Source organism: Bombina bombina, chromosome 7 (assembly GCF_027579735.1).
Source record: "Bombina bombina isolate aBomBom1 chromosome 7, aBomBom1.pri, whole genome shotgun sequence".
NCBI classification, from domain to species: domain Eukaryota; kingdom Metazoa; phylum Chordata; class Amphibia; order Anura; family Bombinatoridae; genus Bombina; species Bombina bombina.
Genome location: NC_069505.1, coordinates 591,942,963 through 591,970,662, shown reverse-complemented (window position 1 = coordinate 591,970,662; position 27,700 = coordinate 591,942,963). Strand labels below are relative to the sequence as shown.

At 38.2% G+C, this 27,700-nt stretch overlaps 1 protein-coding gene across 1 annotated transcript in view; it reads left to right on the top strand.

Annotated features, from left to right (window-relative positions):
• The window catches only part of LOC128636624 (WD repeat-containing protein 62-like), a 368,449-nt gene that overhangs the window by 64,650 nt on the left and 276,099 nt on the right, over positions 1-27,700 (top strand). The window contains 4 exon segments of the mRNA XM_053689615.1: positions 7,190-7,353; positions 21,599-21,690; positions 23,445-23,570; positions 23,948-24,018. Of these exon segments, the coding sequence (XP_053545590.1) occupies positions 7,190-7,353; positions 21,599-21,690; positions 23,445-23,570; positions 23,948-24,018 (453 nt within the window).

Here is a 27,700-nt window from a genome sequence, read left to right as displayed (position 1 = left end):
GTCCAGAGGAAAGGTTTTGTCGTCTTAGTGAGATTTGTTAATGGCTTAGTGATAGCTGCGAAATTATGGATAAAGCGCCTGTAAAAGTTTGCAAAGCCTAAGAAGCGTTGTACTTTTTTGATAGTGGTTGGTGTAGGCCAAGATGTGATGGCTTTGATTTTATTGTCTTCCATCATAATGGTACTTTGACTGATACGGTAACCTAGGAATGAGACCTCTGTAACATGAAAGAGACATTTCTCTAATTTTACGTAAAGACTATGTGACCTTAGTCTGGACAACACTTGCCTGACATGTATGACATGTTCTGAAAGGGAAGAAGAATAGATTAGAATATCGTCAAGATAGACCACCAGAAAAGTGTCTAAGATGTCCCTAAAGATATTGTTGATAAAATTCTGGAATGTCGCCGGGGCGTTGCACAGACCGAATGGCATAACAGTATATTCAAAAAGACCATACCTAGTCCTAAATGCTGTCAGCCACTCGTCCCCGGACCTTATTCTAACAAGGTTGTATGCGCCCCTAAGGTCTAGTTTAGTAAATATAGTAGCGCCACTCAACCTCTCAACCAATTCTGGGATTAGAGGTAGCGGGTACCTGTTCTTTATCGTGCGTTTATTTAATTCACGATAATCTATAATAGGGCGCAAGGACCCGTCCTTGTTTTTTACAAAAAAGATGCCGGCGCCGGCAGGGGAAGTGGAGGGACGGATGAAACCTTTCTTTAAATTATCGGTTATGTAGTTTTTTAAATGTTGTAACTCAGGTCTGGACAGGGGATAGATATGGCCGTAGGGAATGGTGGCTCCAGGTAACAGGTCAATGGGGCAATCGTAGGACCTGTGTGGAGGTAATGACTCAGCCTCTTTCTGATCGAAGACATCAGAGAAATCTGAATACTGAGGAGGAATAGAAGGAGCAGAGGTAGAGAGTAAATGAGCAGTTGGAAAACAGGTCTTAGAGCAGTAAGAAGAGGGAAAGGATAGAGTAAGTGTGTCCCAATGCACCGAGGGTTGGTGTAACTGTAACCAGGTAATTCCCAGAACTATAGGATAGAGAGGGGATGATATGATTTCAAAGGTAATGGTCTCAGAATGACCAGAGGCAGTAGTAACCAGTAAGGGAATAGTCTGTTGCATGACAGGACCAGATGGTAGATGTGAACCGTCAATAACTTTGAGAGGCAGAGGTGTGCTTTTGAAAGAAGAAGGTATTTTATTAACAGTGACTAAACTCAAATCAATAAAGTTGGCACATGCTCCGGTATCTATGATGGCTTCACACTTTATTCTGTGTTGTTCCCACTGCAAGGATAAGGGTAATGTTAGATAGGCAGTGGCAATATTTTTTGTGTTTAGGCAATGGTTGAAAGGGTGTACCTTACCTATCTTCTGTTTGAATAGTAGTGGACACTCCTTAACAACATGGTCTGCTGATGCGCAATACATGCACAAATTTAATGTACGGCGTCTCAATTTCTCTTGTGGAGAGAGGGGTCCACGTAGAAAACTAATGTCCATAGGTTGCTCAGGTGATGAAGTAGATGGCGTCTGTAAAACCCTGCGCTGAGGGGGGTTAGAGGGGCTTTTTTCTTGCCTCCTCTCCCTAAGTCTACGGTCAATAGTAGTGGTAAGGATGTACAGTTCTTCCAGGCGGTCTGGAATACCTACTCTGGCGAGTTCATCCTTAATGTCTTTGGATAAACCAAGGCGATACTGGTTTTTCAGAGAAACCTCATTCCAGAGGGAATCTCTGGCCCAAATCCTAAATCGAGTGATATACTCTTCAACTGGGGCTTTAAGCTGTTTTAAACCTCTGAGTTTGCCCTCAGCTGTAATCTGGCGGCAGGGATCATCATAAAGAGAGGAGAGGGCTTTAAGGAAGCAGTCCAGGGAATTCAGTATTGGGTCTTGTGACTCATAGAAAGAGTCAGCCCAGACCCTTGGCTCTCCCCTAAGGTATGATAGGATGGTTAGTACTTTGGCCCTGTCAGTGGGGTAGGTCCTAGGGCGTAAATCGAAAAGCAATAAGTATGCATTACAAAATTGACGAAAAGTGGAGCGGTCCCCTGAGAACTTTTCGGGGTATGAAACCTGGGGTTCAGCATGATGGTCATTTCCAGAATTTCTATTTGATAGCACTTCCCTTAAGCAGGCTTTAAGGCTTTGATTTTCCACCTGCAAATCCCTGAAAGCCTGGGTTAGGTTATCCAGCCTTTGATTTAGGCTGTGTAGCTGGGGAGTGACGTCAGTGGGCTCCATGGCTACTATATAGGGCTGGTTTATTATGTAACAATCAACTCACTTGTAATTGTAACAACCAAGATATCATGTAAAATTGAGGATGTGTTACAAGAGTTGAGGATGACAGTACACTATATGCTTTTAGTGAACTGTATAACACTTGTTGTTAATTTTGCTGGACAGCTAGCTCCCAGTAACTGGAGTGTCTATTAGTGGGAGTTGACTTCGGCAGGTATTCGTAGCAATGGATAAACAGAGATAAACAGTACTGCAGAGGTTAATTATATATCAGGATGCAGTTAGTAGAAAGAGACCAGGGTTAAATGCAAGCAGCTTCAGTTTACAAACAGTAATGCAGAGGTTAATTGTATTTCAAGATGCAGTTAGTAGAGAGAGTTCACGGTTAAATGCAAGCAGCTTCATTATACAAATCTTACACTTGTAGTATGTTTAAGTGTACTTCAGAAGAGAGTTGCACAGTCAGTTTATGAGAGTTTATACAGCACCTGTCCAGAAGTCGCTGAATGAGATTTCCCCTTTAAGCAAACTGCAGCTGCTGTGAGTGCGATGAGTGCAGCACAGAGATCCGGTCCCAATGAGGTTGGTGAGCAGTGTGAACGCTGAGGTCCCTGTGTTTCCTGTTTGCTGAGTGGCGTGTCGCGCCAGGTTGTTAGGAATACTCACAAGCAGACCCTGGATGGGGGAGGTGTGGAGTGAAGTCCTGCTGCAGATATGTAATGTCAGCTCCGGCTGAAATAGAAGTATGCTGATAGAAAAGGAAATAAATACACAGTTTAAATCCTGTTATGCTGTAGAAAAGGTAAGGACTGGAACTGTAGCTATTACACTTCAATAAACCAGCAAAGGACCATGGGAGGAAGCAGGTTTATATTGGATTCAGGTAGGAAGTTAACAAGATGTAAAGGTGGTATATAGTATTTGCTTGACACATTTAAGGTGGAATAGGAGGATCATGACACAATGTTCTGAAAGGAGTCAAATTTTTCCCACAGTTTATCAAAATTCTCATTAATATCTTGTTTAGATACTAGTGCTTTAAGACCAGCTCTTGTAGCAGGTATAGAATCTTCTTGATTAATCTGTGTGTCTGTTTCAGAGTCTGTCTTCTTCTATAATATTGTTAAGTTTCTGATGTTTTCTCTGCCCTGACAGGCTTAAAGAACAAAGTGGCTGCATGCTGTTTAGGCCCCTGGGAAGGCTTATTTTGCTTTCTAGCCGACATGGTAGTAAAGGTTTATCAGTAGTTGGAACAGAATAGGTAGTATCCTAGATAGGAATATTTCTATCTCAGTGAGATGTGTATATTTATTTCTGTATGTAGAGGGTATGTGGATGAAATTATAGTAGTTCTGGGTCTTAATGCAGTTATTTTGCCTCTATATGACTGTACAACTGTCTTATACTCTCCTGTGCAGTTGTTTATTGCAGTGTGGTGCAGTTTATTGACGTTTTATGCTGCTTTCTGTTTTCTAGCAGACCTGTCAATACAGGCTGAACAATAATCAAGATAGACTAGTCAACACTTTAGATAGGATTATTTCTCTCCCTGTGAGATGTGTTTATTGACTCCTGAATGCAGGGGGTCTATGGATTATATTATATTAGCTCTAAGCTTTAATGAAGCTATTTTGCCGCTACACAACTGAATAAATGTTCTATACACTCCTCAGTAGCTATTTGTTGCAGCGTGGTGTAGGCTACCAGCAATCTTTTATGTCTTCATTATGCTGTTATTGAGGTGATGTTGCATTAAGCCCCATATGCATTCACATACTTTTGTTGCCATAAAGTCTTTGTCAAACCTCCCTGTCAATCAAATGCAAACTGTCCATTTTTAGTATAATACATGCCATCGCTGTGTATTTAAACGTTATCAGTGATTCCAATCCCAGCTTTCAGGTAACCGCAAACTGCTCTCAACACATACCCCCTTACCGCTATAACTTTAATGGACACATCTTCCTCCTTTTTTTTTAGTCTGTCGGAACGATCTGCTTCAGCCTAATTAGCTGTTGGGCTCTATCTTATGTCCGGACGATTGATTGTAAATGCCTCACCTCCAGGGTGAGAGGATCATCTTGAGGATTTTAAACGGCTGCCGTTTTTAGTATAATGCCTCCCGGAGTTAGCTGCGCCACATGGCCAAGATGGCGATCGGCTCTGAGCAGCTTAAGTTGTGCCCGGGACTGTGCTCTCTCCCTAGTGTCCGATTTTGCTCCAAACTTCTTCCCGGTGTACACACCACCTTGTCCGGGCTGCTCACATATAGAATTAAGGATATTCTGCCCTGATAGCCAGCGTAATTAGCAGTGTAGCACGAAGCTAGAAAATTACACCACCATCTTCCTTCGGCTCCAAGCTCCGCCCCCCAAAAATTGTTTGTTTTAAAGGGACGCTCAAAGCAGAAATCTGTGATGTATAAACGGCAGCAGTTAATTATGCTGTTTTATTGGCATCCAAAAACTAAACGTTCGAAATAATAAACTTAATTGGACATGGAACCCAATATTTTTAATTCATGATTTAGACAAAATATACAATTTTAGCCAACTTTTCAATGTACTTTTATTATCAAATTGTCTTTGTTTCCTTGTTATCCTTTGTTGAAAAGCAGGAAGATAAGTTCAGGAGTGTGCACGCTAATGTTATACATTAGCAAGAGCACTAGATGGCAGCACTATTTCCTGTCATGCAGTACTAATGTTATACATTAGCAAGAGCACTAGATGGCAGCACTATTTCTTGTCATGTAGTACTAATGTTATACATTAGCAAGAGCACTAGATGGCAGCACTATTTCCTGTCATGTAGTACTAATGTTATACATTAGCAAGAGCACTAGATGGCAGCACTATTTCCTGTCATGTAGTATTAATGTTATACATTAGCAAGAGCACTAGAGGGCAGCACTATTTCCTGTCATGTAGTACTAATGTTATACATTAGCAAGAGCACTAGATGGCAGCACTATTTCCTGTCATGTAGTACTAATGTTATACATTAGCAAGAGCACTAGAGGGCAGCACTATTTCCTGTCATGTAGTGCTAATGTTATACATTAGCAAGAGCACTAGATGGCAGCACTATTTCCTGTCATGTAGTACTATTGTTATACATTAACAAGAGCACTAGATGGCCGCACTATTTCCTGTCATGTAGTGCTAATGTTATACATTAGCAAGAGCACTAGATGGCAGCACTATTTCCTATCATGCAGTACTTATGTTATACATTAGCAAGAGCACTAGAGGGCAGCACTATTTCCTGTCATGCAGTACTTATGTTATACATTAGCAAGAGCACTAGAGGGCAGCACTATTTCCTGTCATGTAGTACTAATGTTATACATTAGCAAGACCACTAGATGGCAGCACTATTTCCTGTCATGTAGTACTAATATACATTAGCAAGAGCACTAGATTGCAGCACTATTTCCTGTCATGCAGTACTAATGTTATACATTGGCAAGAGCACTAGATGGCAACACTATTTCCTGTCTTGTAGTACTAATGTTATACATTAGCAAGAACACTAGATGGCAGCACTATTTCCTGTCATGTAGTACTAATATACATTAGCAAGAGCACTAGATGGCAGCACTATTTCCTGTCATGTAGTGCTAATGTTATACATTAGCAAGAGCACTAGATGGCAGCATATTTCCTGTTATGTGCATGCTACCAATCAAGGCATCTCGTCAACAAAGAATAACATGAGGACGAAGCAAATATGATAATAGAACTAAATTGGAAACCTTTTTTTTTTTTATATAATTTTATTATTTATCTGAATAATTAAATAAAAATTTGGGGTTTCATGATCCTTTAAACTATGGATATTTTCATACAAAGGGCCATATTTTTATTTTTTTTCCTGTCACTTGGACAGGCGTCGAACCACATTTTTATATACAAATAAAAATAAATTATATGAATGAATATATAAATATCCAAGCAAAAAATCTCCATTGTGGCCCTTCATGTGAAACACCCCTGACTTTAGGGGTCCCAGTTTTGCCTCGTCTGTGCTACTCCTTTTAGTCATTTTTGTATTTATTTATTTTATTGGGGATCCCAACTTCTTAACCTTCAGCAAAGTAACTTAAATTCCAGGTTTAAATGTATATTGAACTTTAATTAAAAGTGGCCACAGTACAATTTTTTGCATTTTACTGTATATTTTGACATTTCTGAATGAGTGATTAGTATGTCTGTATTTTATTTAAAATTTATGATGTGTGTATATATATATATATATATATATATATATATATATATATATATTTTTTTTTTTTTTTTCAGATATTCGCTGTCTTCATTTGAAATTAAATACAATTTTAAATTAGGCAGTTATACTAAAGCACCAGCTCAAGTGCAATATACTGAATAAATGAAGAATAAAGCAAAGTTTTATATATTATATTGAGGCAGTTAAAAAGAGGCAGTCATCAAGCAATACATTGCTGCTTTGCAGTGCTACCCCTCATTTGACTGTTCTTTTCAAACAGTGCTTTGCTGTGGCTGCACTGTGTACACAATGCAACCAGAGCAAAGCACTGTTTAAAGAGAACAGCCTGTTGTTGAGCAGCGCTGCAAAGCGAAAATGCTAACGGTTCCCTTGTGTCCCATTCTTTATGCAGACATGCAGCATGTTCTGCCATGGGGTTAAGAGTGCCACTCTTTAATATTGCGTTCTTTGGTTTTTCTTTTAACTGTGTTTAGGATAATCACGGTCTCTACAGAGTTGGAGGGAATTGTAAATTTAAGGCTAGAGCTAACGATATCCCTATCTTCTTTTTGTATTATATTATTAAAGTGCTTTTTTGTTCTTATTCATTAACCTATTTTGCTACTTTCATGGTTTAATCTTTCTAATGGATAGAGCAGTTTTTGATGCCACAAAACCTCTTTTGTATTTACAAGGACTTGCACAAAGTTATTTATGTAAATGAGAACACCCAGCGTTTAAAAGACAACTTTGGAACGTGTGAAAAAGACGCTAAGGATTCCAAAAATGGGGTACGTGTGGTGACGGTTAGTCCTGGCGGCCAACACTTGGCTTCTGGTGACAGAGCAGGGAACATCCGGTAAGAATTGGTTTATTATTCTATTAATGTTATTTAAAAAGAAAAAAAAAACTAAACAACTCTCACAATTTTTGAGTGATGGGCATAAAAAGGTTAATAATATACTGAATTATATAATTGTGTATTAGAGGAAGTTTATTATAGTGATTTATCTATAAAGGAACAATCTAATGCAAAAGAATGGGCACTCCAATATATTAAAGCATCTAACGTTTGCATTACTGACCCTTAAAGGGATAGTCTACACCAGAATTTTTATTGTTTAAAAATCAGTTTATTACCCATTCTCTAGTTTTACATAACCAACACGGTTATATAAATATACTTTTTACCTCTGTGATTACCTTTATCTAAGCCTCTGCAGACTGCCCCTTATCTCAGTTATATTAATATACTTTTTACCTCTGTGATTACCTTGTATCTAACCATCTGCATACTGCTCCTTATCTCAGTTATATAAATATACTTTTTACCTCTGTGATTACCTTTATCTAAGCCTCTGCAGACTGCCCCTTATCTCAGTTATATTAATATACTTTTTACCTCTGATTACCTTGTATCTAAGCCTCTACAGACTGCTCCTTATCTCAGTTATATTAATATACTTTTTACCTCTGTGATTACCTTGTATCCAAGCCTCTGCAGACTGCTCCTTATCTTAGTTATATTAATATACTTTTTACCTCTGTGATTACCTTGTATCTAAGCCTCTGCAGACTGCTCCTTATCTCAGTTATAGTAATATACTTTTTACCTATGTGATTACCTTGTATCCAAGCCTCTGCAGACTGCCCCTTATCTCAGTTATATTAATATACTTTTTACCTCTGTGATTACCTTGTATCTAAGCCTCTACAGACTGCCCCTTATCTCCATTATATAAATATACTTTTTACCTCTGTGATTACCTTGTATCTAAGCCTCTACAGACTGCCCCTTATCTCCGTTATATAAATATACTTTTTACCTCTGTGATTACCTTCTATCTAACCCTCTACAGACTGCTCCTTATCTGTTATATTAATACACTTTTTACCTCTGTGATTACCTTGTATCTTAGCCTCTGCAGACTGCCCCTTATCTCAGTTATATTAATATACTTTCTTTCATGTAATTAGCAAGAGTCCATGAGCTAGTGACGTATGGGATATACATTCCTACCAGGAGGGGCAAAGTTTCCCAAACCTCAAAATGCCTATAAATACACCCCTCACCACACCCACAATTCAGTTTTACAAACTTTGCCTCCCATGGAGGTGGTGAAGTAAGTTTGTGCTAGATTCTTCGTTGATATGCGCTTCGCAGCAGGCTGAAGCCCGGTTTTCCTCTCAGAGTGCAGTGAATGTCAGAGGGATGTGAAGAGAGTATTGCCTATTTGAATACAATGGTCTTCCTCTAGGGGATCTATTTCATAGGTTCTCTGTTATCGGTCGTATAGATTTCTTCTCCTACCTCCCTTTTCAGATCGACGATATACTCTTATATACCATTACCTCTACTGATTCTCGTTTCAGTACTGGTTTGGCTATCTACTATATGTAGATGAGAGTCTTAGGGTAAGTAAGTCTTATTTTGTTTATGACACTCTAAGCTATGGTTGGGCACTTTATATGTAAAGTTCTAAATAAATGTTTTAAACTTACATTTGCCATGATTCAGGATAATCAGTATTCCTTCTTTCATACTGTCAGTTTCATTTTTTGGGAAAATGCATTTAAATAAATATTTTTCTTTCATGTAATTAACAAGAGTCCATGAGCTAGTGACGTATGGGATATACATTCCTACCAGGAGGGGCAAAGTTTCCCAAACCTTAAAATGCCTATAAATACACCCCTCACCACACCCACAAATCAGTTTTACAAACTTTGCCTCCAAGGGAGGTGGTGAAGTAAGTTTGTGCTAGATTCTACGTTGATATGCGCTCCGCAGCAAGTTGGAGCCCGGTTTTCCTCTCAGCGTGCAGTGAATGTCAGAGGGATGTGAGGAGAGTATTGCCTATTGAATGCAGTGATCTCCTTCTACGGGGTCTATTTCATAAGGTTCTCTGTTATCGGTCGTAGAGATTCATCTCTTACCTCCCTTTTCAGATCGACGATATACTCTTATATTTACCATTTCCTCTACTGATTCTCGTTTCAGTACTGGTTTGGCTTTCTACAAACATGTAGATGAGTGTCCTGGGGTAAGTAAGTCTTATTTTCTGTGACACTCTAAGCTATGGTTGGGCACTTTATTTATAAAGTTCTAAATATATGTATTCAAACATTTATTTGCCTTGACTCAGAATGTTCAACTTTCCTTATTTTCAGACAGTCAGTTTCATATTTGGGATTATGCTTTAATTATCATATTTTTCTTACCTCAAAAATTTGACTTTTTTCCCTGTGGGCTGTTAGGCTCGCGGGGGCTGAAAATGCTTCATTTTATTGCGTCATTCTTGGCGCGGACTTTTTTGGCGCAAAAATTCATTTCCGTTTCCGGCGTCATACGTGTCGCCGGAAGTTGCGTCATTTTTTTGACGTTATTTTGCGCCAAAAATGTCGGCGTTCCGGATGTGGCGTCATTTTTGGCGCCAAAAGCATTTAGGCGCCAAATAATGTGGGCGTCTTATTTGGCGCCAAAAAATATGGGCGTCGCTTTTTTCTCCACATTATTTCAGTCTCATTTTTCATTTGCTTCTGGTTGCTAGAAGCTTGATGTTTGGCATTTTTTTTCCCATTCCTGAAACTGTCTTATAAGGAATTTGATCTATTTTGCTTTATATGTTGTTTTTTCTCTTACATATTGCAAGATGTCTCACGTTGCATCTGAGCCAGAAGATACTACAGGAAAACCTCTGCCTGCTGGATCTACCAAAGCTAAGTGTATCTGCTGTAAACTTTTGGTAGCTATTCCTCCAGCTGTTGTTTGTATTAAATGTCATGACAAACTTGTTAATGCAGATAATATTTCCTTTAGTGATGTACCATTGCCTGTTGCAGTTCCCTCAACATCTAAGGTGCAGAATGTTCCTGATAACATAAGAGATTTTGTTTCTGAATCCATAAAGAAGGCTTTGTCTGTTATTTCTCCTTCTAGTAAACGTAAAAAGTCTTTTAAATCTTCTCTCTCTACAGATGAATTTTTAAATGAACACCATCATTCTGATTCTTTGGACTCTTCTGGTTCAGAGGATTCTGTATCAGAGATTGATGCTGATAAATCTTCATATTTATTTAAGATGGAATTTATTCGCTCTTTACTTAAAGAAGTACTAATTGCTTTAGAAATAGAGGATTCTAGTCCTCTTGATACTAATTCTATTCGTTTGGATAAGGTTTTTAAAGCTCCTGCGGTTATTCCAGAAGTCTTTCCTGTTCCTAATGCTATTTCTGCAGTAATTGCTAAGGAATGGGATAGATTGGGTAATTCATTTACTCCTTCTAAACGTTTTAAGCAATTATATCCTGTTCCGCCTGACAGATTAGAATTTTGGGACAAAATCCCTAAAGTTGATGGGGCTATTTCTACCCTTGCTAAACGTACTACCATTCCTACATCAGATGGTACCTCGTTTAAGGATCCTTTAGATAGAAAAATTGAATCTTTTCTAAGAAAAGCTTATCTATGTTCAGGTAATCTTCTTAGACCTGCTATATCATTGGCTGATGTTGCTGCAGCTTCAACTTTTTGGTTGGAAACTCTAGCGCAACAAGTAACAAATCGTGATTCTCATGATATTATTATTCTTCTCCAGCATGCTAATAATTTCATCTGTGATGCCATTTTTGATATTATTAGAGTTGATGTTAGATTTATGTCTCTGGCTATCTTAGCCAGAAGAGCTTTATGGCTTAAGACTTGGAATGCTGATATGGCTTCTAAATCAACTCTACTTTCCATTTCTTTCCAGGGAAACAAATTATTTGGTTCTCAGTTGGATTCTATTATTTCAACTGTTACTGGTGGGAAAGGAACTTTTTTACCACAGGATAAAAAGTCTAAAGGTAAAAACAGGGCTAACAATCGTTTTCGTTCCTTTCGTTTCAACAAAGAACAAAAGCCTGATCCTTCGTCCTCAGGAGCAGTTTCAGTTTGGAAACCATCCCCAGTCTGGAATAAATCCAAGCCTGCTAGAAAGGCAAAGCCTGCTTCTAAGTTCACATGAAGGTACGGCCCTCATTCCAGTTCAGCTGGTAGGGGGCAGGTTACGTTTTTTCAAAGAAATTTGGATCAGTTCTGTTCACAATCTTTGGATTCAGAACATTGTTTCAGAAGGGTACAGAATTGGTTTCAAGATGAGACCTCCTGCAAAGAGATTTTTTCTTTCCCATGTCCCAGTAAATCCAGTGAAAGCTCAAGCATTTCTGAATTGTGTTTCAGATCTAGAGTTGGCTGGAGTAATTATGCCAGTTCCAGTTCCGGAACAGGGGATGGGGTTTTATTCAAATCTCTTCATTGTACCAAAGAAGGAGAATTCCTTCAGACCAGTTCTGGATCTAAAATTATTGAATCGTTATGTAAGGATACCAACGTTCAAGATGGTAACTGTAAGGACTATATTGCCTTTTGTTCAGCAAGGGAATTATATGTCCACAATAGATTTACAGGATGCATATCTGCATATTCCGATTCATCCAGATCATTATCAGTTCCTGAGATTCTCTTTTCTAGACAAGCATTACCAATTTGTGGCTCTACCGTTTGGCCTTGCTACAGCTCCAAGAATTTTCACAAAGATTCTCGGTGCCCTTCTGTCTGTAATCAGAGAACAGGGTATTGTGGTATTTCCTTATTTGGACGATATCTTGGTACTTGCTCCGTCTTTACATTTAGCAGAGTCTCATACGAATCGACTTGTGTTGTTTCTTCAAGATCATGGTTGGAGGATCAATTTACCAAAAAGTTCTTTGATTCCTCAAACAAGGGTAACCTTTCTGGGTTTCCAGATAGATTCAGTGTCCATGACTTTGTCTTTAACAGACAAGAGACGTCTAAAATTGATTACAGCCTGTCGAAACCTTCAGTCTCAATCATTTCCTTCGGTAGCCTTATGCATGGAAATTCTAGGTCTTATGACTGCTGCATCGGACGCGATCCCCTTTGCTCGTTTTCACATGCGACCTCTTCAGCTCTGTATGCTGAACCAATGGTGCAGGGATTACACGAAGATATATCAATTAATATCTTTAAAACCGATTGTTCGGCACTCTCTGACGTGGTGGACAGATCACCATCGTTTAATTCAGGGGGCTTCTTTTGTTCTTCCGACCTGGTCTGTAATTTCAACAGATGCAAGTCTCACAGGTTGTGGAGCTGTGTGGGGATCTCTGACGGCACAAGGAGTTTGGGAATCTCAGGAGGTGAGATTACCGATCAATATCTTGGAACTCCGTGCAGTTTTCAGAGCTCTTCAGTTTTGGCCTCTTCTGAAGAGAGAATCGTTCATTTGTTTTCAGACAGACAATGTCACAACTGTGGCATACATCAATCATCAAGGAGGGACTCACAGTCCTCTGGCTATGAAAGAAGTATCTCGAATTTTGGTTTGGGCGGAATCCAGCTCCTGTCTAATCTCTGCGGTTCATATCCCAGGTGTAGACAATTGGGAAGCGGATTATCTCAGTCGCCAAACGTTGCATCCGGGCGAATGGTCTCTTCACCCAGAGGTATTTCTTCAGATTGTTCAAATGTGGGGGCTCCCAGAGATAGATCTGATGGCCTCTCATCTAAACAAGAAACTTCCCAGGTATCTGTCCAGATCCCGGGATCCTCAGGCGGAGGCAGTGGATGCATTATCACTTCCTTGGAAGTATCATCCTGCCTATATCTTTCCGCCTCTAGTTCTTCTTCCAAGAGTAATATCCAAGATTCTGAGGGAATGCTCGTTTGTTCTGCTAATAGCTCCGGCATGGCCTCACAGGTTTTGGTATGCGGATCTTGTCCGGATGGCATCTTGCCAACCATGGACTCTTCCGTTAAGACCAGACCTTCTGTCTCAAGGTCCTTTTTTCCATCCGGATCTGAAATCCTTAAATTTAAAGGTATGGAGATTGAACGCTTGATTCTTGGTCATAGAGGTTTCTCTGACTCCGTGATTAATACTATGTTACAGGCTCGTAAATCTGTATCTCGAGAGATATATTATAGAGTCTGGAAGACTTATATTTCTTGGTGTCTTTCTCATCATTTTTCTTGGCATTCTTTTAGAATACCGAGAATTTTACAGTTTCTTCAGGATGGTTTAGATAAGGGTTTGTCCGCAAGTTCTTTGAAAGGACAAATCTCCGCTCTTTCTGTTCTTTTTCACAGAAAGATTGCTATTCTTCCTGATATTCATTGTTTTGTACAAGCTTTGGTTCGTATAAAACCTGTCATTAAGTCAATTTCTCCTCCATGGAGTTTGAATTTGGTTTTGGGAGCTCTTCAAGCTCCTCCGTTTGAACCTATGCATTCATTGGACATTAAATTACTTTCTTGGAAAGTTTTGTTCCTTTTGGCCATCTCTTCTGCTAGAAGAGTTTCTGAATTATCTGCTCTTTCGTGTGAGTCTCCTTTTCTGATTTTTCATCAGGATAAGGCGGTGTTGCGAACTTCTTTTGAATTTTTACCTAAAGTTGTGAATTCCAACAACATTAGTAGAGAAATTGTGGTTCCTTCATTATGTCCTAATCCTAAGAATTCTAAGGAGAAATCATTGCATTCTTTGGATGTTGTTAGAGCTTTGAAATATTATGTTGAAGCTACGAAATCTTTCCGTAAGACTTCTAGTCTATTTGTTATCTTTTCCGGTTCTAGGAAAGGCCAGAAAGCTTCTGCCATTTCTTTGGCATCTTGGTTGAAATCTTTAATTCATCTTGCCTATGTTGAGTCGGGTAAAATTCTGCCTCAAAGAATTACAGCTCATTCTACTAGGTCAGTTTCTACTTCCTGGGCGTTTAGGAATGAAGCTTCGGTTGACCAGATCTGCAAAGCAGCAACTTGGTCCTCTTTGCATACTTTTACTAAATTCTACCATTTTGATGTATTTTCTTCTTCTGAAGCAGTTTTTGGTAGAAAAGTTCTTCAGGCAGCGGTTTCAGTTTGAATCTTCTGCTTATGTTTTTTGTTAAACTTTATTTTGGGTGTGGATTATTTTCAGCAGGAATTGGCTGTCTTTATTTTATCCCTCCCTCTCTAGTGACTCTTGTGTGGAAAGATCCACATCTTGGGTAGTCATTATCCCATACGTCACTAGCTCATGGACTCTTGTTAATTACATGAAAGAAAACATAATTTATGTAAGAACTTACCTGATAAATTCATTTCTTTCATATTAACAAGAGTCCATGAGGCCCACCCTTTTTTGTGGTGGTTATGATTTTTTTGTATAAAGCACAATTATTCCAATTCCTTATTTTATATGCTTCGCACTTTTTTTCTTATCACCCCACTTCTTGGCTATTCGTTAAACTGATTTGTGGGTGTGGTGAGGGGTGTATTTATAGGCATTTTAAGGTTTGGGAAACTTTGCCCCTCCTGGTAGGAATGTATATCCCATACGTCACTAGCTCATGGACTCTTGTTAATATGAAAGAAATGAATTTATCAGGTAAGTTCTTACATAAATTATGTTTTTCTTACCTTTAAAAATTTTCAATTTGACTTTTTTTCTTGCGGGCTGTTAGGCTCGCGGGTGCAGAAAATGCTTCAATTTATTGCGTCATTTTTGGCACGACCTTTTTTGGCGCAAAATTTCGTCATTTCCGGCGTCATAGTTGACGCCGGAAGTTTTCACGTGATTGCGTCATTTTTTGACGCATGTGTGTTACAGACATTTTTTTGCGCCAAAGATGTGGCCGTCATTTTTGGCGCCAAAAATTGTGTGCGTCATTTTTGGCGCCAAAAATTGTGTGCGTCATTCTTGGCGCCAAATAATGTGGGCGTCATTCTTGGCGCCAAATAATGTGGGCGTCATTCTTGGCACATTATTTCAGTCTCACTTTTTTGTTGCTTCTGGTTGCTAGAGGCTTGTTTGTTTTGCATTTTTTCCCATTCCTGAAACTGTCATTTAAGGAATTTGATAATTTTGCTTTATATGTTGTTTTTTCTATTACATATTGCAAGATGTCACAACCTGACCCTGGATCAGAATCTACTTCTGGAAAGATGCTGCCTGATGTTGGTTCTACCAAAGATAAGTGCATTTGTGTTAAACTTTTGGTAACTGTTCCTCCGGCTGTAGTTTGTGTTAGTTGTCATGATAAACTTTCTAACGCAGATAATGTCTCCATTAGTAATAATCCATTACCTGTTGTTTTTCCTTCAACATCTAATGTTCAGGCTGTTCCTGTTAATGTAAGAGAATTTGTTTCTAATTCTATTCGGAAGGCTCTGTCTGTTATTCTTCCTTCCAGTAAACGTAAAAGGTCTTTTAAAACTTCTCATATATCAGATGAATTTTTAAATGACCGCCATCATTCTGACTTATCTATTTCTGATTAGGATCTATCAGGTTCAGAAGATTCTGCCTCAGATATTGACACTGATAAATATTTGTTTAAGATGGAGTTTATTCGTTCTTTACTTAAAGAAGTGTTGATTGCTTTAGATATGGAGGAGTCTAGTCCTCTTGATATTAAATCTAATAAGCGTTTAAATTCAGTTTTTAAACCTCATGTAGTTATTCCAGAAGTTTTTCCAGCTCCTGATGCTATTTCAGAAGTAATTTCTAGGGAATGGAATAGTCTGGGTACTTCATTTACTCCTTCTCCAAGGTTTAAGAAATTGAACCCTTTGCCATCTGATAGATTAGAGTTTTGGGATAAAATCCCCAAAGTTGATGGGGCTATTTCTACTCTTGCTAAGCGTACTACTATTCCTACGGCAGATAGTACTTATTTTAAGGATCCTTTAGATAGGAAGCTTGAATCCTTTCTAAGGAAGGCTTATTTATGTTAAGGTAATCTTCTTAGGCCTGCTATTTCTTTGGCTGATGTTGCTGCAGCTTCCAGTTTCTGGTTAGAGGCTTTAGCGCAACAAGTGTCAGACCATAATGCTTATAGCATTGTTAAACTTCTTCAACATGCTAATAACTTTGTGATGCCATTTTTGATATCATTTGAATTGATGTCAGGTATATGTCTTTAGCTATTTTAGCTAGAAGAACTTTATGGCTTAAATCTTGGAATGCAGATATGACTTCTAAGTCAACATTGCTTTCTCTTTCTTTCCAAGGTAATAAATTATTTGGTTCACAGTTGGATTCAATAATTTCAACTGTTACTGGGGGGAAGGGAGCCTTTTTGCCTCAGGACAAAAAATCTAAAGGTAAATACAGGGCTGCTAATCGTTTTCGTTCCTTTCGTCAGAATAAGGAACAGAAGCCTGACCCTTCCCCTAAAGGAACAGTTTCCGTTTGGAAACCTTCTCCAGTCTGGAATAAATCCAAGTCTTTTAGAAAGTCAAAACCAGCTCCTAAATCCGCATGAAGGTGCGGCCCTCATTCCAGCACAGCTGGTAGGGGGCAGGTTACGATTTTTCAAAGATGTTTGGATCAATTCGATTCACAGTCTTTGGATTCAGAACATTGTTTCACAAGAGTACAGAATAGGTTTCAAGATAAGGCCGCCTGTGAGAAGATTTTTTTCTCTCACGCATTCCAGTAAACCCAGTAAAGGCTCAGGCGTTTCTGAAATGTGTTTTAGACCTAGAGTCGGCTGGGGTAATTGTGCCAGTTCCAGTTCTGGAACAGGGTCTGGGGTTTTACTCAAATCTGTTCATTGTACCAAAGAAGGAGAATTCCTTCAGACCAGTTCTGGATCTAAAAATATTGAATCGTTATGTAAGGATACCAACATTCAAAATGGTGACTTTAAGGACTATTCTGCCTTTTGTTCAGCAAGGGCATTATACGTCTACAATAGACTTACAGGATGCATATCTTCATATTCCAATTCATCCAGATCACTATCAGTTCTTGAGATTCTCTTTTCTAGACAAGCATTACCAGTTTGTTGCTCTTCCGTTTGGCCTAGCAACAGCTCCAAGGATCTTTTCAAAGGTTCTCGGTGCCCTTCTCTCTGTAATCAGAGAACAGGGTATTGCGGTATTTCCTTATTTGGACGATATCTTGGTACTTGCTCAGTCTTTACATTCTGCAGAATCTCAAACAAATCAACTTGTGTTGTTTCTTCAAAGACATGGTTGGAGGATCAATTTACCAAAGAGTTCCTTGATTCCTCAGACAAGGGTAACCTTTTTGGGTTTCCAAATAGATTCAGTGTCCATGACTTTGTCTCTAACAGAAAAGAGACGTCTGAAATTGGTTTCAGCTTGTCGAAACCTTCAGTCTCAATCATTCCCTTAGTTAGCTTTGTGCATGGAAATTCTAGGTCTCATGACTGCTGCATCGGACGCGATCCCTTTTGCTCGTTTTCACATGAGACCTCTTCAGCTTTGTATGCTGATCCAATGGTGCAGGGATTATACAAAGATATCACAATTAATATCCTTAAATCCCAATGTTCGATCTTCTCTGACTTGGTGGTTGGATCACCATCGTTTAATTCAAGGGGCCTCTTTTGTTCGTCCAACCTGGACTGTGATCTCAACAGATGCGAGTCTTTCAGGTTGGGGAGCTGTATGGGGAACTCTGACAGCGCAGGGGGTTTGGGAATCTCAGGAGGCGAGATTACCAATCAACATTTTGGAACTCCGTGCGATTTTCAGAGCTCTTCAGTTCTGGCCTCTTCTGAAGAGAGAATTGTTTATTTGTTTTCAGACAGACAATGTCACAACCGTGGCGTATGTCAATTATCAAGGAGGGACTCACAGTCCTCAGGCTATGAAAGAAGTATCTCGGATACTTGTATGGGCGGAATCCAGCTCCTGTCTAATTTCTGCGGTTCACATCCCAGGTATAGACAATTGGGAAGCGGATTATCTCAGTCGCCAGACGCTACATCCGGGCGAATGGTCTCTTCACTCAGAGGTATTTCTTCAGATTGTTCAAATCTGGGGACTTCCAGAAATAGATCTGATGGCCTCTCATCTAAGCAAGAAACTTCCCAGGTATCTGTCCAGATCCAGGGATCCTCAGGCGGAAGCAGTGGACGCGTTGACGCTTCCTTGGAATTATCAACCTGCTTATAGTATCTTTCCGCCTCTAGTTCTTCTTCCAAAAGTGATTTCCAAAATCTTAATGGAGCGTTCGTTTGTACTGCTGGTGGCTCCAGCATGGCCTCACAGGTTTTGGTATGCGGATCTCGTTCGGATGGCCGGTTGCCAACCTTGGACACTTCCGTTAAGGCCAGACCTATCTCAAGGCCCATTTTTCCATCAGGATCTCAAATCATTAAATTTGAAGGTATGGAGATTGAACGCTTGATACTTAGTCATAGAGGTTTCTCTGACTCCGTGATTAATACTATGTTACAGGCTCGTAAATCTGTGTCTAGGAAGATTTATTACCGAGTCTGGAAGACTTACATTTCTTGGTGTTCTTCTCATAAATTCTTTTGGCATTCTTTTAGAATTCCTAGAATTTTACAGTTTCTTCAGGATGGTTTGGATAAAGGTTTATCTGCAAGTTCCTTGAAAGGACAAATCTCTGCTCTTTCTGTTCTTTTTCACAGAAAGATTGCTAATCTTCCTGATATTCATTGTTTTGTACAGGCTTTGGTTCGTATCAAGCCTGTTATTAAGTCAATCTCTCCTCCTTGGAGTCTTAATTTTGTTCTGAGGGCTTTACAGGCTCCTCCGTTTGAACCTATGCATTCTCTGGATATTAAATTACTTTCTTGGAAAGTTTTGTTTCTTTTGGCCATCTCTTCTGCTAGAAGAGTTTCTGAGTTATCTGCTCTTTCTTGTGAATCTCTTTTTCTGATTTTTCATCAGGATAAGGCGGTATTGCGGGCTTCATTTAAATTTTTACCTAAAGTTGTGAATTCTAACAACATTAGTAGAGAAATTGTTGTCCCTTCATTGTGTCCTAATCCTAAGAATTCTCTGGAGAGATCTTTACATTCTTTGGATGTAGTAAGAGCTTTGAAATATTATGTTGAAGCTACTAAAGGTTTCAGAAAGACTTCTAGTCTATTTGTTATCTTTTCTGGTTCTAGGAAAGGCCAGAAGGCTTCTGCCATTTCTTTGGCTTCTTGGTTAAAGTCTTTGATTCATCTTGCTTATGTGGAGTCGGATAGATCCCCGCCTCAAAGGATTACGGCTCATTCTTCTAGGTCAGTTTCTACTTCCTGGGCTTTTAGGAATGAAGCTTCTGTTGATCAGATTTGCAAAGCAGCAACTTGGTCTTCTTTGCATACTTTTACTAAATTCTACCATTTTGATGTTTTTTCTTCTTCAGAAGCAGTTTTTGGTAGAAAAGTACTTCAGGCAGCTGTTTCAGTTTGATTCTTCTGCTTATTATTTCAATTTTTTTGATTTGGGTTGTTGATTCTTTTTCAGCGGAATTGGCTGTCTTTATTTTATCCCTCCCTCTCTAGTGACTCTTGCGTGGAAGTTCCACATCTTGGGTATCTGCTATCCCATACGTCACTAGCTCATGGACTCTTGCTAATTACATGAAAGAAAACATAATTTATGTAAGAACTTACCTGATAAATTCATTTCTTTCATATTAGCAAGAGTCCATGAGGCCCACCCTTTTTTGTGGTGGTTATGATTTTTTTGTATAAAGCACAATTATTCCAATTCCTTATTTTTTATGCTTTCGCTCCTTATCACCCCACTTCTTGGCTATTCGTTAAACTGAATTGTGGGTGTGGTGAGGGGTGTATTTATAGGCATTTTGAGGTTTGGGAAGCTTTGCCCCTCCTGGTAGGAATGTATATCCCATACGTCACTAGCTCATGGACTCTTGCTAATATGAAAGAAATGAATTTATCAGGTAAGTTCTTACATAAATTATGTTTTTTACCTCTGTGATTACCTTGTTTCTAAGCCTCTGCAGACTGCTCCTTATCTCAGTTATTGTAATATACTTTTTACCTATGTAATTACCTTGTATCCAAGCCTCTGCAGACTGCCCCTTATCTCAGTTATATTAATATACTTTTTACCTCTGTGATTACCTTGTATCTAAGCCTCTGCAGACTGCCCCTTATCTCCGTTATATTAATATACTTTTTACCTCTGTGATTACCTTCTATCTAACCCTCTACAAACTGCTCCTTATCTGTTATATTAATACACTTTTTACCTCTGTGATTACCTTGTATCTTAGCCTCTGCAGACTGCCCCTTATCTCAGTTATATTAATATACTTTTTACCTCTGTGATTACCTTGTATCTAAGCCTCTGCAGACTGCTCCTTATCTCAGTTATATTAATACACTTTTTACCTCTGTGATTACCTTGTATCCAAGCCTCTGCAGACTGCCCCCTTATCTTAGTTATTTTGACAGATTTGCATTTTAGCCAATCAGTGCGGACTCCTAGATAACTCCACGGGTGTGAGCATAATTTTGTATCTGTGGCACACATGAACTAGCACTGTCTAACTGTGAAAAACTGTCAAAATGCATTGAAATAATAAATTAGTATATGAGCCTACCTAGGTTTAACTTTCAACAAAGAATACCAAGAGAAAAAAGCACTTGATGATAAAAGTACAATTTTTACTTGACTGTCCCATTAACTCACATAAACGGGTTTAATGCACAAAAGCATGACTATGTGTTTCACCCTTTTGTGGGGGTTATTCACATAGTAATTTAGGCTCAGCACAGCAAAAAAAATACACGTTCTAAGAACTTAATTCAGATATTGTATTTTCTGCTCCTGTGTCTACCTCCGTATGCGCGCATTTAAAGGAGATAGATTCATTTCCACAAATATAGCAAGAGAAATAAGAACAGTTGGTAATAGATGTAAATTAGACAGTTGTTTTTTTTTTTAAAATCAATGTTTAATTAAATTCATGTGAGGTACTTAGGTTTTACAACTATATAAATAGCCTATTTTTTTCTTCTTTGATTACAATTTTAAATTTAGGAAACGTTTTCCTTCTTGACTGCTTTAAACGCTTTTGTATATGATAGCGGTGTTATTGATACCTCTTTAGTATGTGCAGGTCTGTGTGGCGCTGCAGAAAGCCACTTACCTTATATTGATGTGTGCAGTGTAATTAAACACAACGGTTAATCACAAAGTTTCATTTGGTGTTAATATCTTTTTCGCGAAAAGCCACATAGAAATACTAATGGAGAAATTGAGTGAACATGTACCTGATTTTTATTTTTTTGTATTTTGTTTTCCTCTAAAGAATATATGACCTATTGACATTTGATGAGTTGTTGGTTATTGAGGCTCATGATGGGGAAATCCTATGTCTTGAATACTCCAAGCCACTAACAGGTAAGTGAGACAGGACTATTGCAGATAACTATATTATTGTGAGTAAATCAGTCATAATGTGCATCTAAGGATTTAATGTAAGCTTAAAGAGATTTATTAAATCATGGCGTTGGCTCAAAATTAAACCTTCTTGATTCAGATAGAACATACGATTTAAAAAAATAATTAAGAATCCAATTTACTTCTGTTATCACATTTACATTGTTCTCTCTTGGTATCCTTTGTTAAAGATCATACCTAGGTAGGCTCAAGAGCAGCAATAAACTTAGAGCTAGCTGCTGATTGGTGGTTGCACATATGCCTCTTGTTATTGGCTGAATAGATGAGTTCAGGTAGTAGCAGTGTATTGTTGCTCTTTCAACATAGGATACTAAGTGAATGAAGCAAATTTGATAATAGAAGTAAATTCAAAATATGTTTAAAATTGTATCTTCTATCCAAGTGTACCATTGTGACATATGGAATATAAAGGGTGTTTTGTATTATTATAATAGTAATATTTATGACAAAGATGTCTTTAGCAGCGAGATCTGATCCCACTGAAAGGTCCCTAGGTATCATTCTCAGTGCCTCTGATTGGTTAGTACTCTGTTTTGCCCAAACTTGATTAGCAGGAAAACTAATGCACCAGTTATCACCTGGTTAGGTGCCAAGATCAGTCCTGGGAGTGTTCATGAGGCGCCAGTCAGTGCCTTTGTAACTCACGCTGTATTGCAAACTGCATTTAAAACAAATGAGTCAACACCGGAACAATGATATAAGTAAAATGTCTTGCTTGTATTGCAAGTAGCACAAAATAAACACTGTTTACAAAGCATTATTCTCCTTACCTAATATGGAAGTGATATATCTTTATAAGAAAGGCAATAAAATAAAAATGTGTGCCACAATCAGTGAATATCCATGAAAACAAATTAAAATTATAAACAAATTGTGGAATAAAAACTGAGCACATAAGTCTTTCATAGTAACTTGAAGGATCCAGAGGGGGTGCACAGCATCTTTCTTTGTAGTAATAACTCAAAAGAGAAGAAAAAACATATAGTGCAACCCTGTTATTAATATGTATAAAGAAACCATCCTTATTAGCTCTGTCGCAATACTATGAGTTACATCAGCTCAATGATTTGCACCCAAAACAGTAACGTGGAAGCTCCGACGTACGTTTCACCTGAATTGGCTTTTTCAAGAATGCCATTCATTTTCATCTTCCATATACAAACTCAGTCCAGTGTTCATTGGTTACTCGAAGTTCATTATTTATTTATTTTTTATAGCCTGGTTTATTTCTTGATTTTGGCTGCAATACAAGTACAGAATTTGGAATATGATAATACAACAATTGTTATTTATTGGTATTACAAATGCCTCCTCCAAAATTAAAGAAAATTATGAGTATGGCTACAATTAATATTATTAATTTAAAAGAAGGGAATCGCTTGCACAAGCAAATGCAATAATAAATGTAGGTAGGGTAAACTACTTGTCCACTATCTGCTTGTTGTGAAGGAGGGTGGACTGGTTACCCAGCTGGGAACCTTGTTTACTCATTATAAGATAAACGCAACCCAAAGAATTATTTAAGTAGGTCTCTACATAGTTTTTCTAAAGCTGTATTATCATGCTTTCATGTAATCATTGTAGGGAATGAATTGACTTAAACAGAGATGTTGAGTAACAGTTTCTGTAAAAAAGATAAATGTAGCTTTTTCATGTCTTAATGTTGTGGATCGTTTTCTATATTGTCCGTGCAGGAGTGACCATGTTGGCATCTGCCAGTAGAGATCGCCTTATTCATATTCTGGATGCAGACAATAATTACTCAGTCATGCAAAGCTTGGATGATCACTCTTCTTCAATATCTTCAGTAAAATTTGCAGGTAATAGCCATCTTTTTTTTTAAAAAAAATTAAATTTTTTATTTGATGCCACGTTTGATTTTTTTTAAATGCTAATTTTATTTAGAAACTTACGACACAAAGACAAATACGAGTGAAAACAGAATACATGTAGCTGTACACTGAAATAAAAAACAAAACAAAAAGCTAAACCTTAATAAAACTGATCACAATCCCTTGTTGATTTTATGGCATTACATTTTTAGCAGTTAGGAAGAATTTTCATTTGGATATTTTTTAGGAGTCAATGTTTTTTTATAGTTATAAGTGTAAAAATGCATAAAGTTAGGAACCAGAAGTAGAAATGTAGTAGACTTTTGATTGCTTCTTATGTAAATATTTTTTCTATATTTTTTAAGGTGATGTTGAGCAAATGCATTTGATTAGCTGTGGAGTAGACAAAAGCATTTATTTCCGAACTGCACAAAAGGTAAAGGGAGTTGACTCATATTTGCAGATAATTTTTAACTTGCTATGCACCTAATGTTAAAGGGACAGTCTACTTGAAAATTTTATTGTTTAAAAAGATAATCCATTTATTACCCCTTCCCCAGTTTTGCATAACCAACACTGTTATATTAATATACTTTTTTTTCATGTAATTGGCAAGAGTCCATGAGCTAGTGACGTATGGGATATACAATCCTACCAGGAGGGGCAAAGTTTCCCAAACCTCAAAATGCCTATAAATACACCCCCACCACACCCACAACTCAGTTTTACAAACTTTGCCTCCTATGGAGGTGGTGAAGTAAGTTTGTGCTAAGATTTCAACGTTGATATGCGCTTCTCAGCATGCTGAAGCCCGATTCCTCTCAGAGTACAGTTAATGTCAGAGGGATGTGAAGGGAGTATCACCTATTGAATGCAATGGTTTTCCTCATGGGGATCTATTTCATAGGTTTTCTGTTATCGGTCGTAGAGATTCATCTCCTACCTCCCTTTTCAGATCGATGATATACTCTCATATTCCATTACCTCTACTGATGACCGTTTCAGTACTGGTTTGGCTATATGTGGATGGGGTGTCTTTTGGTGAATGTGTGTTTATATTTACTTAAGAGACTCTCAGCTATGGTTTGGCACTGATGTATTTATATAAAGTTCTAAATATATGTATTGTACTTATATTTGCCATGATTCAGGTTTTCAGTATATAACCTTTTGCAGACTGTCAGTTTCATATCTGAGAAATGCTTTTTTATGAAAAATGTGTTTCTTACCTGGGGTATAGTCTCTTTTTCAATTGACTGTCTTTTAAATTCGCGGGCAGAATTAGGCTCGTGAGGGCGCAAAATGCCAACGTTTATTGCCTCATTCTTGGCGCGAGAATTTTTTAGCGCAAAGTTACGTTCGTTGATGCAAATTCGGCATTTCCGACGCAGAGCCCTTCATAAGGTTGCGTCATCTGACGCGAGTGTCGTTTCCGGATGTTTTTGGCGCCCAAAAATATTTTTCTGTTTGTTGTGCGTCATTCTTAGCGCCAAATATTTTCATTATTTAGAACCCATTCCTATTTGCCTCTTGCCTTTTTTCCATGTCAGAGGGCTATGATGTTTGCATTTTTTCCATTCCTGAAACTGCCATATAAGGAAATTAATAATTTTGCTTTATATGTTGTTGTTTTTTCTCTTACATTTGCAAGATGTCTCAATCTGATCCTGTCTCAGAAATCACTGTTGGAACCCTGCAGCCTAATAACAGTTTAACCGAAGCTAAGTGCATTTGTTGTAAACTTGTGGAGGTTATACCTCCAGCTGTGGTTTGTAATAGTTGTCATGATAAACTTTTACATGCAGAGAATGTATCCATCAGTAGTAGTTTATTACCTGTTGCTATTACCTCAACATCTAATGCACAAGATATACCTGTAAATTTAAAATAATTTATATCTGATTCTATTCAGAAGGCTTTGTCTGCCATTCCGTCTTCTAATAAATGTAAAAGGTCTTCTAAAACTTCTCATAAGGTTGATGAAATTTCAAATGACCAGCAACATACTGAATTATCCTTCTCTGATGAGGATCTATCTGATTCAGAAGATCCTGCCTCAGATATTGACACTGACAAATCCTCTTATTTATTTAAAATGGAGTATATTCGTTCTTTGTTAAAAGAAGTGTTCATTACATTAGATATGGAGGAAACTAGTCCTCTTGATATTAAAACTAGCGAACGTTTAAATTCTGTTTATAAACCTCCTGTGGTTATTATAGAGGTTTTTTCCAGTTCCTGATGCTATTTCTGATATGATTTCTAAAGAATTGAATAGGCCTAGTACTTCTTTTATTCCTTCTTCAAAGTTTAAAAAAATTGTATCCTTTGCCAGTAGTTAGATTGGAGTTTTGGGAAAAGATCCCCAAAGTTGATGGGGCTATCTCTACTCTTGCTAAACGTACTACTATTCCTACAGAAGGTAGTACTTATTTTAAAGATCCTTTAGATAGGAAACTTGAATCTTATCTAAGGAAAGCTTATTTATATTCATGTCATCTTCTTAGGCCTGCAATTTCTTTGGCTGATGTTGCAGCTGCTTCAACTTTTTGGCTGGAAACTTTAGCGCAACAAGTATCAGATCATGATTTGTCTAGCATTGTTAAGTTGATTCAACATGCTAATAATATCATTTGTGATGCCATTTTTTTATATTATCAAAATTGATGTTAAATCTATGTCTTTAGCTATTTTAGCTAGAAGAGCTTTGTGGCTCAAATTTTGGAATGCAGATTGATTCAATGTCTATGACTTTGTCTCTAACAGACAAGAGACATTTGAAATTGGTTGCAGCCTGTCGGAACCTTCAGTCTCAGTCATTCCCTTCAGTAGCTATGTGCATGGAAGTTTTAGGTCTCATGACTGCAGCATCGGACACGATCCCCTTTGCTCGTTTTCATATGAGACCTCTCCAGCTTTGTATGCTGAACCAATGGTGAAGGGATTATACAAGGATATTACAATTAATATCCTTAAATCCCAATGTTCGACTATCTCTGACTTGGTTATTAGATCACCATAGTATAATTCTAGGGGCCTCTTTCGTTCGTCCAACCTGGACTGCGATCACAACAGATGCGAGTCTTTCAGGTTGGGGAGCTGTTTGGGGATCTCTGACAGCACAAAGGGTTTGGAAATCTCAAGAGGCGAGATTGCCAATCAATATTTTGGAACTCTGTGCGATTCTCAGGGCTCAGTTTTGGCCTCTGTTGAAGAGAGAACCGTTCATTTGTTTTCAGACAGACAATATCACAACTGTGCATATGTCAATCATCAGGGTGGGACTCACAGTCCTCAAGCTATGAAAGAAGTATCTCGGATACTTGTTTGGGCGGAATGCAGCTCCTGTCTAATTTCTGCGGTTCATATCCCAGGTATAGACAATTGGGAAGCGGATTACCTCAGTCGTCAGACTTTACATCCGGGAGAATAGTGTCTCCACCCAGATGTGTTTTCTCAAGTTGTTCAGATGTGGGGGCTTCCAGAAATAGATCTGATGGCATCTTATGTAAACAAAAAACTTCCCAGATACCTGTCCAGGTCCAGGGATCCTCAGACGGAAGCAGTGAATGCATTGACACTTCCTTGGTGTTATCAACCTGCTTATATTTTCCCGCCTCTTGTTCTTCTTCCAAGAGTGATCTCCAAAATCATCATGGAGCAATCGTTTGTGCTGGTGGCTCCAGCATGGCCTCACAGGTTTTGGTATGCGGATCTTGTTCGGATGTCCAGTTGCCAACCTTGGCCACTTCCATTAAGGCCAGACCTTCTATTTCAAGGTCCGTTTTTCCATCAGGATCTCAAATCGTTAAATTTGAAGGTATGGAAATTGAACACTTAGTGCTTAGTCATAGAGGTTTTTCTGACTCAGTGATTAATACTATGTTACAGGCTCATAAATCTTTCTAGAAAGATTTATTATCGAGTTTGGAAGACTTACATTTCATGGGGTTCTTCTCATAAATTCTCTTGGCATTCTTTTAGGATTCCTAGAATTTTACAGTTTCTTCAGGATGGTTTGGATAAAGGTTTGTCTGCAAGTTCATTGAAAGGACAAATCTCTGTTCTTTCAGTTTTATTTCACAGAAAGATTGCTAAACTTCCTGATATTCATTGTC